Source organism: Populus euphratica, unplaced genomic scaffold, assembly GCF_000495115.2.
Source record: "Populus euphratica unplaced genomic scaffold, PopEup_1.0 scaffold27.1, whole genome shotgun sequence".
Taxonomy (NCBI): Eukaryota; Viridiplantae; Streptophyta; class Magnoliopsida; order Malpighiales; family Salicaceae; genus Populus; species Populus euphratica.
The window spans coordinates 524714-541122 of NW_011499899.1; the positions used below are offsets into that span (position 1 = coordinate 524714).

At 31.6% G+C, this 16409-nt stretch overlaps 2 protein-coding genes and 1 long non-coding RNA gene across 5 annotated transcripts; 1 reads left to right on the top strand and 2 right to left on the bottom strand.

Annotated features, from left to right (window-relative positions):
* Positions 1-8143: 8143 nt before the first annotated feature.
* LOC105132496 (uncharacterized) lies at positions 8144-8568 on the bottom strand. Its single transcript, XR_843586.1, has 2 exons — positions 8434-8568; positions 8144-8381 (listed from the first exon to the last, which is right to left on the bottom strand). It is a non-coding gene; the product is annotated as an uncharacterized LOC105132496 (long non-coding RNA).
* A 257-nt stretch (positions 8569-8825) lies between these two features.
* LOC105132497 (E3 ubiquitin-protein ligase RING1-like) lies at positions 8826-11048 on the top strand. 2 transcript variants are annotated; one of them, XM_011036036.1, is made up of 2 exons: positions 8826-9202; positions 9838-11048. In XM_011036036.1, exon 2 carries the CDS (start codon positions 9848-9850, stop codon positions 10883-10885), a length of 1038 nt encoding a protein of 345 aa, XP_011034338.1. In that variant the 5' UTR covers positions 8826-9202; positions 9838-9847; the 3' UTR covers positions 10886-11048. The 2 variants fall into 2 exon arrangements, with proteins under 2 accessions (XP_011034338.1, XP_011034339.1); XM_011036037.1 differs by lacking the exon at positions 8826-9202 and adding an exon at positions 9209-9756.
* A 177-nt stretch (positions 11049-11225) lies between these two features.
* On the bottom strand, positions 11226-14050 carry LOC105132498 (pyruvate kinase, cytosolic isozyme-like). Of its 2 annotated transcripts, none has more exons than XM_011036039.1 (3): positions 13661-14050; positions 12384-12845; positions 11226-12199 (listed from the first exon to the last, which is right to left on the bottom strand). In XM_011036039.1, exons 1-3 carry the CDS (start codon positions 13913-13915, stop codon positions 11384-11386), a joined length of 1533 nt encoding a protein of 510 aa, XP_011034341.1. In that variant the 5' UTR covers positions 13916-14050; the 3' UTR covers positions 11226-11383. The 2 variants fall into 2 exon arrangements, with proteins under 2 accessions (XP_011034341.1, XP_011034342.1); XM_011036040.1 differs by lacking the exon at positions 13661-14050 and adding an exon at positions 13029-13092.
* Between the last annotated feature and the right edge of the window lie 2359 nt (positions 14051-16409).

Here is a 16409-nt window from a genome sequence, read left to right on the forward strand (position 1 = left end):
TGTTGAAAAGCTTGGCAGAAACAAAGGCGAAGCAGGTTTCTTTGGTTATGACATTGCAAGTAACAGAGGATGATTGACAACACAAATGATTGAAAAAAATATTCAAGCACCGCCCATATCATACCCAGATGAAATTCCAAGGATTATTGTACTTGTTTTCTAGTTTTTTGGTGCCAGACGATATATTTTACATAAGCAATCGACTTTTGGAGAATTTTCATGGCACAGGTCCTCTTTGAATCCAAAATACATGCTCCTTCACTGATCCATCAGCACAGGTCATCAATCCCAGTAAGAAATAATCATTGGATTTGTCCACCGATGTGTAAGAAATAATCATTGGATTTGCCTAACAATGTGTACAGCTATTAGCAATTGACAGTATCAACATCTTTCTTCATCTCTCTTTCAAAGCCAAGTACATTAACAACAATACAATGCAATGCTAATAGCTACACTGTCAAACAACGTCAAGAAACACTAGCTTCGCTTTCTACATAACAATTGAATACATGGGACAAACTTGGAGGAAAATTAGTACATATATAGGATGGATGAAACAAAGTAGAAGCTAATTGGAGGAAAAACAAACGTAATTCAAACATAAATCCTCCAATTCCTTATGGTTTAAAACGCCTAAAAAAACAGGATGTCTTTCTAAAAGAAGAGATGGATGAATTCATCAGTAATTGCATAAATGCAACCGACAGTGGTAAGCAACTCTTCACAATTCTTCAAAGCCATATATTTTCTCCCAACCTAACAACCAAGGTGTAGAGTATATAGCAATGAAAATTTATTGATCATCAATCATGCATGATTACATACCAGATGCCCGCAAAGTTATAGTGTTGATTTAAGGACATGTTAGCAAGTCCAAGTCGATAGTTTTGATAACATGATGGTCACCATATTGTTTGCTATATTGATAAATATGTCGACATGATCAATATATAATTTATATCATGTCAACATACCATCGAGACAATCAATCTATTGACCCATTTATGCCATGTCAACAAACCTGTGAAAATTGTTTACCAACATATTCCACATCAACATTATAAATCCATAGGCCTACAGATGTAAGCAGGAAAAAAAAATCAAGCATCACCCATTTCAAATCCAGATTAATTCCAAAGGATAATCATTATCTTCTAGTTATTTAATGTTAAACAATAACATATAAGCAACTGACTTTCAAAGGATTTTCCAGAAGCTAGACCTCTCCTGATCCAAAATATATGCTTCATTCCTAATCCATCAAATTTAGCACGCACCACCAATCATGGTAAGTAAAAACCTTGGATTGTATAACAATGAGTGGAAATTTTAGCACTTACAAAAAATGTTATGCATCATCTTTCATCTCTGTCAAGGCAAAGTACCATTAACACAAACAAAAAGCTTATAGTTACATTGTTCAACAATGTAAAGGATCACATACATGAGACTTAAGCATAACTCAATAGTTAGATAACCTAGATTGAAACCTAAGAAACTAACATTGTGAATGGGAGGTTAGAAGTTATACAGGATGAATGACTTGAACGAGAGATGGATAAGCAGAAAAATGAAAGCAATTCCCTCGTCTATATTCCTCTTCCTTCTACTTTGAAAAAGATGTCTTTATGATAAAAGAGTTTGATGATTTCATTCCCTAAGCATTGCATGGTGTTTAGGATAGTGAAGAAAAGTTAGTCATAAAAATCTAGCTCATCTAGACAATAGATGTATTATCAAAATCTTTATAATTCAATATTATACATGCAAGATCTAAATGCATCAATTGTAACAAATGCAAACAATTCTCTTATTATCACCTACCTATGTTCAAATATACCTCCATAAACCAACCAATAAATAAAAGATAGAAAAAGTCATAATCACCATCTGAAATGATTTAACTTTTTATTTGTGTTGTCTTTTTATAATTTAGTCTATGAGCAAGTTAGGGAACCAAACCTATAGCAATTTGTTATTATAGTTGATATATCAAAACAATAAATGTATAATGCACGTGCACATATATCCCATTGGCAAAGTATAGGAACTAAAAACGCATACATAATCTAAAAGTCCATATCACAACTAATTCTACCATCTCTCATCCTTATTGTTGCCTTTCTAATACATCGCGCTAAGAACTCGGCCTAGCAAAGTCAGCTGATCAATCAATTCAACCATAGCAATCTTTTGACAAATACAATTAATATTCTCGGATTCAACATGAACAAATACATCATTATTTAAAAAAATAAGTAGCTATTAAAAAGAGTTTATTATGTTGGAGTCACTGCTCGTCTGAAACCAGAATACATCTGAAAGGAATATACACTTATTAAGAATTCTAATTCAAACACATGAAACTTGCCGTATAAATGTCTGAAAATTTACATTATTTGATCACACGTAAACCCACAAGTTCTTTTAACAAACGAAAAACAAGTCAGAAACATTCGGGCATAGAAAGTCACTAAAACCACCTGCAGATGATGGTACGCAACAAGCAGCAGAAACCTACAACCTGTTGGACAAAAGCAAACATTATAAATTACGAGATTCCAAAATTAGATTGAACTCCAATTCATGCTTGCTTGTGCAGAAGAATTTACATAAAATTTTAAATAAATTCATAATATAGCTAGAGAAGGGATAGAAAACAAGCCCTCTTGTTTTAAAAAAAATGTTTCTATATTTTACTTGTAAGAAAAAAAAAATCAAGCACAGATAACTAAGAAAAAGCATAATGAAAAAAAAAATGATGGTTGTGAGTTAGCCCGCGAAGCCATCACTGCCCAATCGAAGAACAAAGATCGGGCTCTGACCGCAGGCAGTCTTCATCGCAGGAATCGGACACCTCAAAATCGACCGAAAACCGAATCTCTCACACTCTTTCCTCAGTGGCGGAGCCGCCAGCAGCCATGGCAACATAGAGGGTGGCTCTATTAAGAGATAGAGAGAGGGTTTCGGCTTAACTGAGAGTCCAGATCTTCTGCTCAGATAAGATCACGTAGTGAAGTTTTAGTGGTAGGGTTTTAGTTTGGTTTTATAGTGGTTAGGGAGATAACCTAGCTTGTTCTCCTTTTTCGTGATTTCTTAAATGCCTCTGAGGTTGATGGGTATTTACTTAAGTGTAATGTATGTTTCCGTCTTAATGGTAAGGGTATTTATGGGAAGTAGAATTGTGTGCAGAGTAACTAATCGGAACCTTGCTTGACATGCGTTCAGCCAGTACCATATGTATTGGAACGACGCGTCTCCTTTTCATCCGATCAGCATTAACGGTTAAATTTTTTAAAATTTACCTAACCCGCGTTAATTTATATAACCCTTTTAGCTAGTGAATAACTCATTCGTATAAATATATTTTTTATCCTTTTTTTTCTCTATTTTTTATATATATTGTTTTTTATCTCAAGTCTCAATTATCATTTTTGTAATGCTTGGTGCTAACTACACGTGTGAAATACTATAAACACATTGCAATATCAATTATAATTATAAACAAATAATTATATGCTTTTAAAAGTATATCTTTTTAGAATAATTGATGAATACAAGAATTTATATCGGTGAATATTTATAATATTTATAAAAAATTAATTTAATCTAAAATATTTAATTTTTTTATTTAAAAAAATTAAATACATCGAATATATAATTTATAAAATATTAAAAATTAAGTTGAATGTAATTATGTATAATAACAGGAGCCATGAACACCCCTAATCAGCATAAACCCTTTCACACCTTTTCTTTGTGGCTGTATCCATTGTTTTTGTCTCGTTGATTTTTTATTTTTCTCATTATATCAATTCTACTGGGATGCAAATATTGACACGTATACCTAAAATAATCCCCTCTAGCTTTAATTATAGAAAGTAACTGATGATTATAAATTTAGAGTGTGTTTGAAATATTTTTGAATTGTGATTTTTTTTTTATTTTAAATTATAATTCGAATTTTTTATATAATTAACTCACAAAAAATACTTTAAATTACTTTAAATATAAATATGTTTCCTTTATCAACGTAGAGTATGAATGTAATTAATTAACATGTACTGAAGGCCTGGCTTTTCACTTTAACAATGAATAGTAAAAATTCAATTTTTTTATTTTATTTTGGTTCTCGTATTTATGAGGTGATTTTTTTTAATTTTATTTTTAATATTAAATTTATAGGATATTAAATTTTATAATTTTTTTTAATTTTTTTTATATATAGTTTCTCAATGTAATAATCTAAATTACTAATTTTACAAATTAGTCATATTATTAGTATTATTTTTTTATGTTTTAATTATTATTTTATTTACTTCATCCTTTAATAATAAATTGATTGGATTGAGCTTCATAATTATTTTTTAATTTATTTTTTATAAGGTTATTATGATCTCATAATCAAGCTAACTAAGTTGACTTAAGTATTTTTTTGTTTTTTTTATTTTTTTTAATCATATTTTTCAATATTGGATTAATTGGAAATTTAACTTTATATTTTGTTTCGATTTTTTTTTACGGGTTATCTATATCTCATGACTTATGTTTGACAAATTAATCTGAATTGAATCAGTTTTTTTTTAGTTAAATTTTATTTTAATTTTATTCTTTAATATTGGGTTGATTGAGAATTAAATTTAATATTTTTTTATTTGTTTTTTATTAGGTTATTAAGATCTCATAATCTAAATAACAAATTTTATAGGTTAACTCAAATTGATCTAAATCGATTTAATATATTTTCATTTTAATATTTTAAAAAAAATATCATCTTTTTTTTTTCTTTAAATTAAACTATATTTTTCTTGATTATTCTTATTATTTTTGAATTTATCAAGTTATTCAAGTCACGTCATATCAATATTAGTTAATTGTTTTCCCTAGAAACCACGTTAACAACAGCTATGTAGCGTAGGCAATGAAGCAGTTTAAGCTATAATCTAAATATTAAAGTTAAAAGGTTCAACTTTTGATGAAATAAAAGAGTTTTGCTCGATTTTATAACAAAATTAAAAAATTATTTATAACAAAAAATATTTGTAAGTTTTTAGTGAAAAAAAAACGTAGATCTATTTATAAAAATCATATCAAACACAATCTTAAATTTATGATTTTTAAATTATAATTTTTTATTTTGAGTTATAATTTAAAAATTATGTTTCATAAACAACTTATTAAAAAATTTTATTCAATCTGAAATATTCATCCATGATTAACCACTTGATGGCCGATGTTCCATAGACCACTTTTAGGTACGCCCACTGATATAGGATGGATAATTGATTACAAATAAAATGATTCATGTGACAAACATTTTACTATGCTTGCATTATTGCAACAGGTGATAAAAAAAAGTTGGTAAAAAAGTGAAGGGCATCTAAAGCATAGGGTATTATTCTAGTAAACAAAATATCGAACCAGAGCAATGTAAATACGATAATATTATAAATAAAATTAAAACTCATCATTTTATTTTAGATTAAGCATAATAAAATAACAAAGGAGTCATTTAATAACCACAAAAATAAACATATATTTTTGGGGGTAGAATCATATTTACCGCATGCTATAATTACTCTCATACCTTTGAAAAAAAAAAACACAACTAATGTTTTAAGGGTGTTTTTGAATTTTTATATTTTTTATACAATATAATTATTGTATAACTCTTACGGTTAATTTTTTTTGTCTAAAGTTAAAGGGCATTTTAAGTTTTTTAACTTTGATTTTCTTAAAATTATCTTATGAGATTATGAGTGTTTTGCCTATTGTATAATTCAAAAAAAAAAAATTGTTTGTGTAAAGCATGTTTCAACAAGTAAGAAGTGCCTATGTTTTTTAGGTGGTGTGTGAGGTACCTCTCAATCACCATTGGTAGCCCTTTACGATGGCATCCAAAGCATCATTCCACCTTCTATATGGTGGGTCGATGGGTGCTGGTTTTCGTGGCATGAAGAAGCTCCTGTGATAATTTGTTTTTCTTTCTCCTTCACCTAAAAAGGTGTGTTGGTCTTGTAAAATTGCAAAATAATCTTCAATCATTTAATTATATTAAATTTAATTTTTTTTAATTTCATCTCTTAACATTTTATTTTTAATGTTTTTAAAATGAAATTTGATCGGTATTGTTTTTTATTCCTATTTATTTTGCTTTTAATCTTTTTTAATTGGATTTTATTTTTCAATTTAATCTCTAATATTTTAATTTTAATTTTTTTTGTTGAATTTGATTCTCATTCTTATGATTGCAATTCTTTTTATTTTGAGCTCTCTTCTTGATTAATTTTTTTTAACAATTTTATCCCTTATCATTTAATTTCATTAAATTTTTATATCATATTTGATATTCATTTTTTTATCATGCTTTCAAAATCCAACATGGGAATCGACCATCATCATGTCCCCTGTCAAGGGTTATATTGAATAATCAAGGTTAACGGAGCCAGTTAGATTTTTTTATTATGCATAAAGTAAAATTAACATTATTTTGAGAAAAAGAATAACAGCAAAAAAAAAAAATCAACAGGTGTGAACATGATTTTCCTTAACTAATCTCTTGATTTTTTATTATGCTAAAAAGTAAAAATGATATTATTTTGATAAAAAAATAATGGAGAAAAAACATTCAATTATGATCCTTTCTTTTTTATTGGTTTTTTAAAATTCTTTTTTAGATTTTTTTTGCAATTTCATCTATTTCCATTTAATTTTGTTTTGTTTTTATATTAAAAATGGTACTCATTTTCTTGATTGTTGCTTTTTTTAATTATTTTCTTGGTTTTTTCTTTTAATTTCCCCCTTAACATTTTATTTCATATCTTTTTTTTTTCAAATTTAGTTCCTATTTTTTTAATTTCTCATTTTTATCCTTTTCTTAATTTGTTTTATCTTTTAATTTTGTTCCTCAACATTTTATTTCATTTGTCTTTTTATCCAATTTTAGTTCTTATTTTTTTAATTGCTTTTTTTATCCCTTTTCTTTTTGTATTCTATTTTTCAATTAAGTCCCTTATTATTTTTTTCATTAGTTTTTATACCAAATTTTGTTCTCATGTTTTGATCACCATTTGTTTTCTTTTTAGTTTTTTGATGGTTAATAATTTTGTTTAAGATTGTATTGGTCTTTTACACGGTTATTTTGATGTCATAATCAAATTACTAATTTCAAAAATTAATTTGATTTAACTTTAGTTTTTTTTATTTTTTAATTTCATCCTTGGAGGGATTAAGGTATGTTTTCTTTAAATATTTATTTGAAGGTAAAAATCCAATTGTTGGCTTCACGCAGTTAATTTAATGCGACAGTAGTTGATTTATGTATTTTTATACATAACAAATTGTTGAGTTAATGGGACTCTTGAAACTTTGAAAAGAAAACAAGAGCACTCATGAAGCAACTTCATGAAAAGTATTCATTGTTGTTTTTATTGATTTTCTCCACTGACATGCATGGAAAATACATAACTGATGAATATATATTGCGTGTATGAAAAGATTGCCACTGTTATAGTTAATAATTAAAAAAAGTATTAATGTGAAAAAAAAACAATGCAGAAGAAAGCACAAATGGCAGAATTCGAAAAAAAAATGCAGAAGAAAGCACAAATGGCAGAATTTTGTTGACAAATTATGTATATTTTACATTTCCATGGAAAACTCCAAATAACGAGCGAGGATACCATTCAAAGGATCAAACCCCAAAACATTTAATCATCATGTTTAAAGAATGAGATATTACAGGAAAACATTGTTGATATTATATCATGATTGGTTTTATGATGATTATTTATTTAATATTCTAGCTTATTTATGACTATGTTTATGATATTTTTATTTAGTATACCCACATGAAAATAACAAACCACTCGAAAGAAATTTCAAATAGGAAGGAGTTATGAAACAAAATATAAAATGACTTGAAGGCCTAGTGATAGAAAGGAGCTGCATTGATGTCTGGAGAGGCTGCTGGTGCTGCATTTGGCAAAACATGATGAGATATAATGTATTGGAATGGAGACGAAATGGATGATAACTTTCCAGGAGGGAGGGAGACCTTTCTGACTCAGAACACTCCCTGAAAAGTAGAAGACTTCGACAAATGAAAAGGAAAAAAAATCATTGCAAATAAAACATATAATGAGCATAAATTAGACAGAAGCATCTGAGCAAACTAGTATATAGAGTAATAGATCTCTGTTTCGATGCTCCTATTCTGCTGATACAATTTTGGTTGGACATTTGATGGATTTCTTCAATTACTCTCCCAGCTGATCCCCTGCCATGCTGGTGAACATATGCACTGCTTTTTTTTTTTTTTTTTCTGGAAAGAGTTGTTTATGCTGGGCTGGAGAGCTGCAAGTATTGATCTCTTGTGCCTTCACAAGTCTGTTCTTCAGGCCTGCATATTTGGGTTTTGCACTGTTATGCCTTCACAAGTCTGTTCTTCAATTGCAGGCCTGCATATTTGGGTTTTGCACTGTTATTTGATCCATAGTTTCGGCTCATCTTGTCCAGTCCTAGTGTTCCGCAGCAACTCTTGAGTCTTGACAAGCTCAAATTGAGACCAAGAAACTGAAATTTAATTTAAAATGTTGGGATTTATCTGTCATTAGTCAATTCTCAATAGATTAACGCGGAGTTAAGCTTTCTCGTGAGAAAACGAATGAACACCAACCAATGGACCACACACTTGGAAGAAAAGCAAACAACAGCAAAACTCAACATAAGAAAATAACAAGCTGCTATTATTTTAATTACCATGATTCATTAAACAAATCATTGAGCAATAAGAATACTTAATCAAGAAGTTGACAGGTTTAGCGATAAAAAAGAGAGAGCACCATTGCTTTTCTCTCTTCTTTCTCTCTACCAACCAGCTAGCTTCATTATTTTCCAACGAACATCAAATCATTAAGATAAAAATCAACACCCACTTCCTCTATCCACAAGGTGCATAGAAGCAATCTTACTTTCATCTGTCCACTCTTGTTTCTGTAGTTAATTTGTTGATAAGTAGCCAGGCCTGAGAATGAGTTGAAGGATGGTAGTGTGTACACACAAACCAAGCTGCAGTGCTACCTCAAAGATTATTGTATCAGATGACAACTACCGTAAGATAAATATATAACCAGCTGCCATCTCCTTGTGACAATGCTTGTTAGCCTGTAAGAAACTTCAATATTTCTGCACCCATAAGGTACAGAACATTCTTATTTCTCACCCTTTGCTAAAAACGAGAAAGGCCGTCTTTTTTTCATCCTACTCTTCCGCTCTCATTTTCAATCTTTGATGATGTTCAATGGAGTTCTAGATTTGATTTGTTGTCTTAATTCTATAGAGATTTGACAGCTTACTTTGTAGTTCTTTTCATGCATGCCTTTGACAGGATTTTGGAGTAGGATTTTTTCAGTCTCGAGAACAATTATCTATTCTGCTTTCATAACGTGAAAGAATAGCGAGTTGTTTCACTCTCTGTTTATTATGAAAAATTCTTGTACTCTGTGAAGAGGTTATATGAAATATGAATCATTTTTATCACAATCTTAAATAATAGGGGCAGATTCAATTTTTGGTAGTGCCCAATGGTTCAATCTGTGGCACATCATATTTTCATCAAGAGTTATACTCCCTTCCTTGGATCCATCAAGAGTTCTACTTACTAGATATGTATGCATGATGGCATAAACAAGCAAGTGCTCTTGATAAGTACATACGGTTCTATGTCCTGGAGATTTTAACAAGTTGTTTTGAGTAAGTTCTGTTTTCTTTGTTGCTTGATTCTTCTCCTTATTTCTTTTGATTCATTGTTTAGTTTGTATGGCTGTTGTGTAGATAAAGGGAGATGGAAGAGGAAATGGTGGATCAGTATTGGTGTCACATGTGTTCTCAGATGGTGAACCCGGTAACGGAAGCTGAGATTAAATGCCCATTCTGTGAGAGTGGTTTTCTGGAAGAGATGGGCAGCGTGAGAGAAGTCAATAACAATATCTTTGATTTAGGATCAGAACATGCATTCTCTCCTTGGGATACGTTCTTGCTGGACCTTATGGGTGGCTTAGGCACTTCTGGTTCACGTAGAACAGCTCAAGAACATATTAGCAGTACCAGTTCCCAAGATGAAGATGATGAGCTAGACTTCGGGTCCTTACTTCGAAGAAGAGGTAGATTAAGCACATCTTCAGTCCAACGCTTACTTCAAGATCTTCATTTGAGGTCAGAGAATCCTGAAAATGACAGGGAGAGCAGCGGCGGCAGTAGTAGTAGTAGCAGTAGTGTGATTTTGGTCAATCCTTTCAATGAAGAGGCAATAATTCTTCACAGTCCTGATACCATGAACCAACCAGAAAACCCGAGTCAAAACGTGTCATTTTCTTTCCAGGACTATCTTATAGGACCTGATGTGGATTTATTGCTACATCATTTGGCAGAGAGTGGTCCTAACCGATACGGGACTCCTCCAGCAGGGAAAGAAGCAGTTAAAGCAATGCCAACAGTTTCCATTACGCAGAATTTGCAGTGTTCAGTTTGCCTGGAAGAGTTCGACATTGGATGTGAAGCAAAGGAGATGCCATGTAAACACAAATTTCATGGAGAGTGTATTGTTCCATGGCTGGAACTTCATAGTTCCTGCCCAGTTTGCAGGTTCCTAATGCCCTCTGATGATTCCACGACTGGAGTAAGCCACTCGAGAAGTGACGAAGAGAGAACGGGGAGAAATGATGCTAGGATCATTAATAATGGGAGAAGGTATTGGGTCCCTATCCCATGGCCTTTTGATGGTTTGTTTCCTTTATCAGGATCTCAAAATGGTGGGAGTTCTTCATCAGCACCGTCATCAACCACCATGCGTGGAAGTGCTTCCTACTCCGATGAAACTTGAACACTTGTGTTCCTAACGTACTTGTGCTTCTATTATATGTTTCCATGCCTTTCTTCAGTGTATCGCCATCTTATCTTAGCAAAATGGTTTTCTGCAAACCGTTTCACGTATAGAAACAACTTTATGGTTTGAGAAATTGATTGCTTCTGTTGCTGTCTTCCAATTTGTTATTTATATACTTTATGGAACCTTTTCTCCTTGCGGTGGGATTGGTGCCCAAACTAAACAACTCAACATTGCATTGGCCTCTGGGATTAAACCCTTCTACTACTGAATGGGCTTAGAAATGCAGAAAGACTAATGGAACATGGAAAAAACAGATCCCATACGGCATGTAAGCAGAGCAAAAAATAAATTGCCAAAATTGTGAAGATGCACTCTTCCAATATTCAATTATTTATCATTGATCCAACACCAGTTAAACTAGAGATAAACTAACAAAAAATTAAATGCCTCAAAATCTGTAGAATCTTTCAATTGAAGCCGTGCACGATATGATCACTGCTGCACTTGCAAGACCTTGATCACAGAAGCAGCGCCAATCTTGTGCAATGCCACAACCGAGTCTCCTGGCTTGCATAGTCCCTTTATCTTTGCATAATGAAAGGCCTGCTCAATTGTCTCTTCAGTTGACTCAGTATGATAAATTTTTCCGGACACTGAGCTCAAAACAGGCATAAGACCCCTGTAAATAAGGCTATGTCTTGCTGGAGCTTCATCACTGCACGACCATTCAAAGAAATCAGTTCGAATCTCTGGAACAATCATTGACAAAATTGGCATGCTTGGTCGGTACTTAGACACTAACTTTGCTGTGGTTCCACCCTTGGTCAGGACTAAAATAAATGCTGCTTTGATGGTGTTTGCTGTCCTGACTGCTGAAGAAGCCATACTTTCTAAAGGGGTCATAGGCATAGGAGCGGTAACCATGATTGTCTTGAAAAGATGCCCATAATCTATGAAGTTCTCTGCCTCCATGCATATTCTGGACATGGTTTGAACAGCAAGCTCAGGGTAGGCTCCAGCAGCGGTTTCTCCACTGAGCATCACACAATCAGTACCATCAAGAACGGCATTGGCAACATCTGTAGCTTCAGCTCTAGTCGGCCTTGGAGACTTGATCATGGATTCCAACATCTGAGTAGCAGTCACTACAGGCTTTCCTTTTATGTTGGCCTTGTGTATCATCACTTTTTGAGCTAGGAATATTTTCTCAATTGGAATTTCCATTCCCAGGTCACCTCGTGCCACCATAAATGCATCAGAATTTGCAAGAATTTCATCAAAATTAGCAACCCCTTCTTGGTTTTCTACCTGCCAAAATAAAGAACCAAAAAGTCAATTTGATGTTATTTTTGCTTCAAAACTGTAAATCCGTTTTAGCTCGACATTAGCTATTCATAGCGTGGAGTCACTTTGTATGCATTTCTGAGTTACCATAGTAATCTGTATCAATCTTAAGAAGTCACTTTTTAGTTCTAAAAGAGAAAGTTAGAACCTTTGACATGAGAAGGATGTTCTTTCCATCATCACCTAGCAGCTTTCTGACCTCCATGAGATCTGAACCTTTGCGAACAAAGGACAGTGCGATCATGTCAATCTTATTGGGGACACCCCACTTCAGGATATCCTCCTTATCCTTCTCTGTTAAGGTAGGGAGATCGACGACAACTCCAGGAAGATTCACATTCTTCTTCTCACCCAAAACAGCAGAATTCTCACAGCGACAACGGATCAACCCTGCTTCCCTGTCACAAGCCAACACTGTCAGTGAAATTGTGCCATCAGAACACAAAATAACACTCCCTGGCTGGACATCTTCAGCCAGCTTTTTGTAGCTCATGCAGATCATATTCCCATCACCCTTTAAGCCATAATCAGTAGAAATAAGTATCTCTTGACCCTGCTTGAGTTGTACAGGCTTCCCATCCTTCAAGAATCCAGTTCGGATTTCCGGTCCCTGAGCATATCACAATTTACGAACATTAGAAGTTAGCCAAGTTCATTGTGTTGCAGTTAGAATTCCGAAACACATGGAAAAATTCAGCATGATCTTTAAGCCATATTTGAAAACCTCATCATTGAGAATAAAATAAGGTTGCACATAAGGAAGAAGAAGATATTTGCAAAACAAATCCAATACCATGCAAGACCAAAGTTGATTCCCTAGGCAGCCTATCCCCCATAGCAATTACACAGTACATGACCACCAATTTTATTTTATTCTTCGAGGAGTAGAGAACTTATTTTGTGGAACTTAACATTAATTCCCTTGTCTCCTTCCATAATTCATTGATTACACTAAAACAACAGCAAATGGAAGTTTATACTTAGAATTATGCCTATACACGGGACAGGCCGGGTTGGCCTAAAGAGAACATCAATATTTTCCACATAAGCACATCAAATTGAGGATGGCCACAGAAAGAAGAAGAGTGTTTGCCCATTATATTGCTTTTCTTAATATTTAATAGTCAAATCCCAAACCCTTAAAAACATAATATGTTGAATCTTTGTTGGAATTCTTCTGGAAAAACAATATGAATTGAACGAAGAATTTCCTAATTGATCTAGAGCAAATTAATAAAATTTGTTCGTCGAACTGCATGCTTGGGGGGATCTAGAATTGCCATTAGTTAATTTGTAATTAAACTAAGTTTAATAACATCGAATCAGTAATATCATGGCAAAGGAACAAAGTCACAGAATTCAAAGGAAAAAAAGAAAATAGAAAATCTATAAACAGACGCTAATGCATTAAAGAGGAAAATATACCTTGGTGTCCAACATGACAGCACAAAGAATGCCAGTATTGTTCATGGCAGTCCTAAGATTATCAAGGGTTTCCTGATGATAAGCATGAGTTCCATGCGAGAAGTTGAAGCGAGCAACGTTCATGCCAGCCCTCAAAAGCCTCTCAGTCATCTCAACAGACCTTGACTGTGGCCCTAACGTGCATACTATCTTAGTCTTTCTATTCCTTGTGTCCTCCCCTACCATCAAGTTTTGACCACCCAAAATATTCTCCATTCTCGTTAAAACCTTGAAGAAAGCAACAAAAGAGAGATTTTTACTACAAAAGTAGGGGGAGCCTAAAAGGGTTTTTCAAGGGTTTTTGTGCACGACACAAGGAGCCACAGGTAGTTAATGACAGGGGTTGTCGTGTTCCTGATGGGATAGTTTACGGGTTTTACTTGCTGGCTACTGCCATTATATATGGTACAAATAGTTGTATAATTTAAAACCCTTTGTGAATTCGGAGAAAAAAACAAGAAAAAAAGAATATCACGTTTATTTAATTAATTAGTATGCCTTATGACTCGAGTCAAAAAAAGGAGAAAACAGGTAAGATCTTGTTTGGTTTTCTTAGGAAAATATTTTCTTGAGAGACAAACAAAGATATATTAAATAGGAATTATGGTTTCCCAAGAGCATTAAATATGATGAGCTGTTTTATTTTAGTTGTCAATAAAGTACGTTGCTTTTTTCTTTTCTTTTTTTCCTTAATCTAGAATGCTATTTTTCCTTTTTCTTGTTTGATGGCAAGAAAGAGGAAATAAAAGAAAGCACAAAGAATATAATCAAACTTCTCATTTATTCTTACATTTAAAAAACATTTAAAAACATATTATTTTTATTTTAAATTAATATTTTTATATTTTTTTGGTTAATATAAAAAATTAAAAATTTAAAACTATTTTAATATATTTTTAAATAAAATACACTTTAAAATATAATAACAACTAACAGTAAATTAAAACCGAATAACAATGATTAGTGGCATCATGTGCTGCGCCAAGAAGCTAAAAGAAGCATAAGGTACAATCCCCTCTAAAGGCATTGCCATGTATCCACCGTCCATTATTATACCCTCTCTGTTAGTGGCTTGTATTAACTTGGACCGTTGATTTCCAGAACCATAATATAAAGACAAGTGTTAAATTATAATCCTCTTCCATCAGAAAATATTTTATTACTAGTACCTTCCATTGTAAAGTTTGTTTGTCATTGTCATAACTTTTATCATTATAATTTAAAAAAATTATTTTATAAAATTATTTTTTATTAAAATTAATTTTATATTTATATATATTTGGTTAAAACTATAATTAAAATTAAGGTTGAATAAAAAGTAATTTAATGTATTTGGTTAAAAATGCTTTTGAAATTGAGGTTATAAAATAATTTAAAAAATATATATATCAATATTGCTGATTTTAATTTAAATATTGTAGATTTAACTATTGGTATTATATTATGAAATAAATAATACTTTATATAAAATATTTTTTATTGTTCCATTAAACTATCTACAATTCCATCACTTATAAAATACATTTGACAAAGACTACAGTTTTTTTAGTTTTTTAATCACACAACAACATCAAGTAAAATATAATTAGGAACAAAATTAGGATTGCGATCAAATTCTGCAAGTACTACGTTATCAAGCGATCTCTGTCTAATTTATATAGTGTCATTGAAAAAATGTTAAACACTAGTTTTTTGAATAAAACACAATTAAAAAATAAAAAAAAATTATTTTTTATTTTACTGGATTGGACCTAGTTTAATGCATTTTTAGCTTTAGATCAGACTTAGTCCGACCAGAAGAACAGTAAAGGCATACTCCATTGTTCAATGAACATCATTCATATAAGAAGCAACAAAGATATGCTTTCTTTCCATATGAATTAGAAACACAAATTACTCTGGGATCCATGAATAGTGAACTGTTTTTTTTTTTCATTACTAAACATGTTATATATGTATTTTAAACAAAATACAAATACAACCTCCTAAACAAATACTACCTTTAACAAAGAAAGACCAACTTTGATGCTAGAAGTCATAGCTATTGCGAATCACGCTTGAGAAAATATTTGTATTTCCCTCTTTGTTAGTGACTTCTTTTTTCTTTCTTATTTTTTTACATTAAAAATTGATGTTTAGCTAGCTCGAGCATGTTTTAAAAAAGAAGAGAAATATGTGACTTTAATTATACACCTTATTAGATTTTTTTTATTTTGAATAGATAATGAAAAAATTGATAATGATAGCAAGCAAGTGATCATAAAAAAATAATGAAAAAAATAATTTTGTGAATGAAAACAAATGATATAACTCAATTCTCCATCCATTAAACATGGAAGAACAGAATTGAGTAAAAAGAAAGATGAAAAGAACTGGTTTGAGTTTATTTGAGTTAGTATTACAAACTTGTAACTCGAGGAATAAAATACAAGCTAATCTAAATTAACCCATCAAATCCGCAATCCAAATTATGAGACTTGATAGAAAAGAAAACATAAAAAATCACAAGGATATAAGGAAAAAAATTATGTCAACTCGCGTTAATTTTTCAAACCTGTAACTTGAGATATTAAATTGGAAGCACCTTATTTAAAAAAATCACAAAACTCAATTCCAAACTAGTTAAAAGGTGAAGGATTAATTTGAAAAAAGACTATTAGTTACTTGAAAGGATAAAAAAAGAAAAAGAATGAGGATTAAAATTGACACA

Coding starts and splice junctions, on each gene's coding strand:
- LOC105132498 (XM_011036039.1), bottom strand. CDS start 13,915: ATGGAGAATATTTTGGGTGGTCAAAACTTGATGGTAGGGGAGGACACA. Junction 12,846..13,660: donor CTGTCATGTTGGACACCAAG/GTATATTTTCCT, acceptor TGATATGCTCAG/GGACCGGAAATCCGAACTGG. Junction 12,200..12,383: donor ACATCCTTCTCATGTCAAAG/GTTCTAACTTTC, acceptor TTATTTTGGCAG/GTAGAAAACCAAGAAGGGGT.
- LOC105132497 (XM_011036036.1), top strand. CDS start 9,848: ATGGAAGAGGAAATGGTGGATCAGTATTGGTGTCACATGTGTTCTCAG.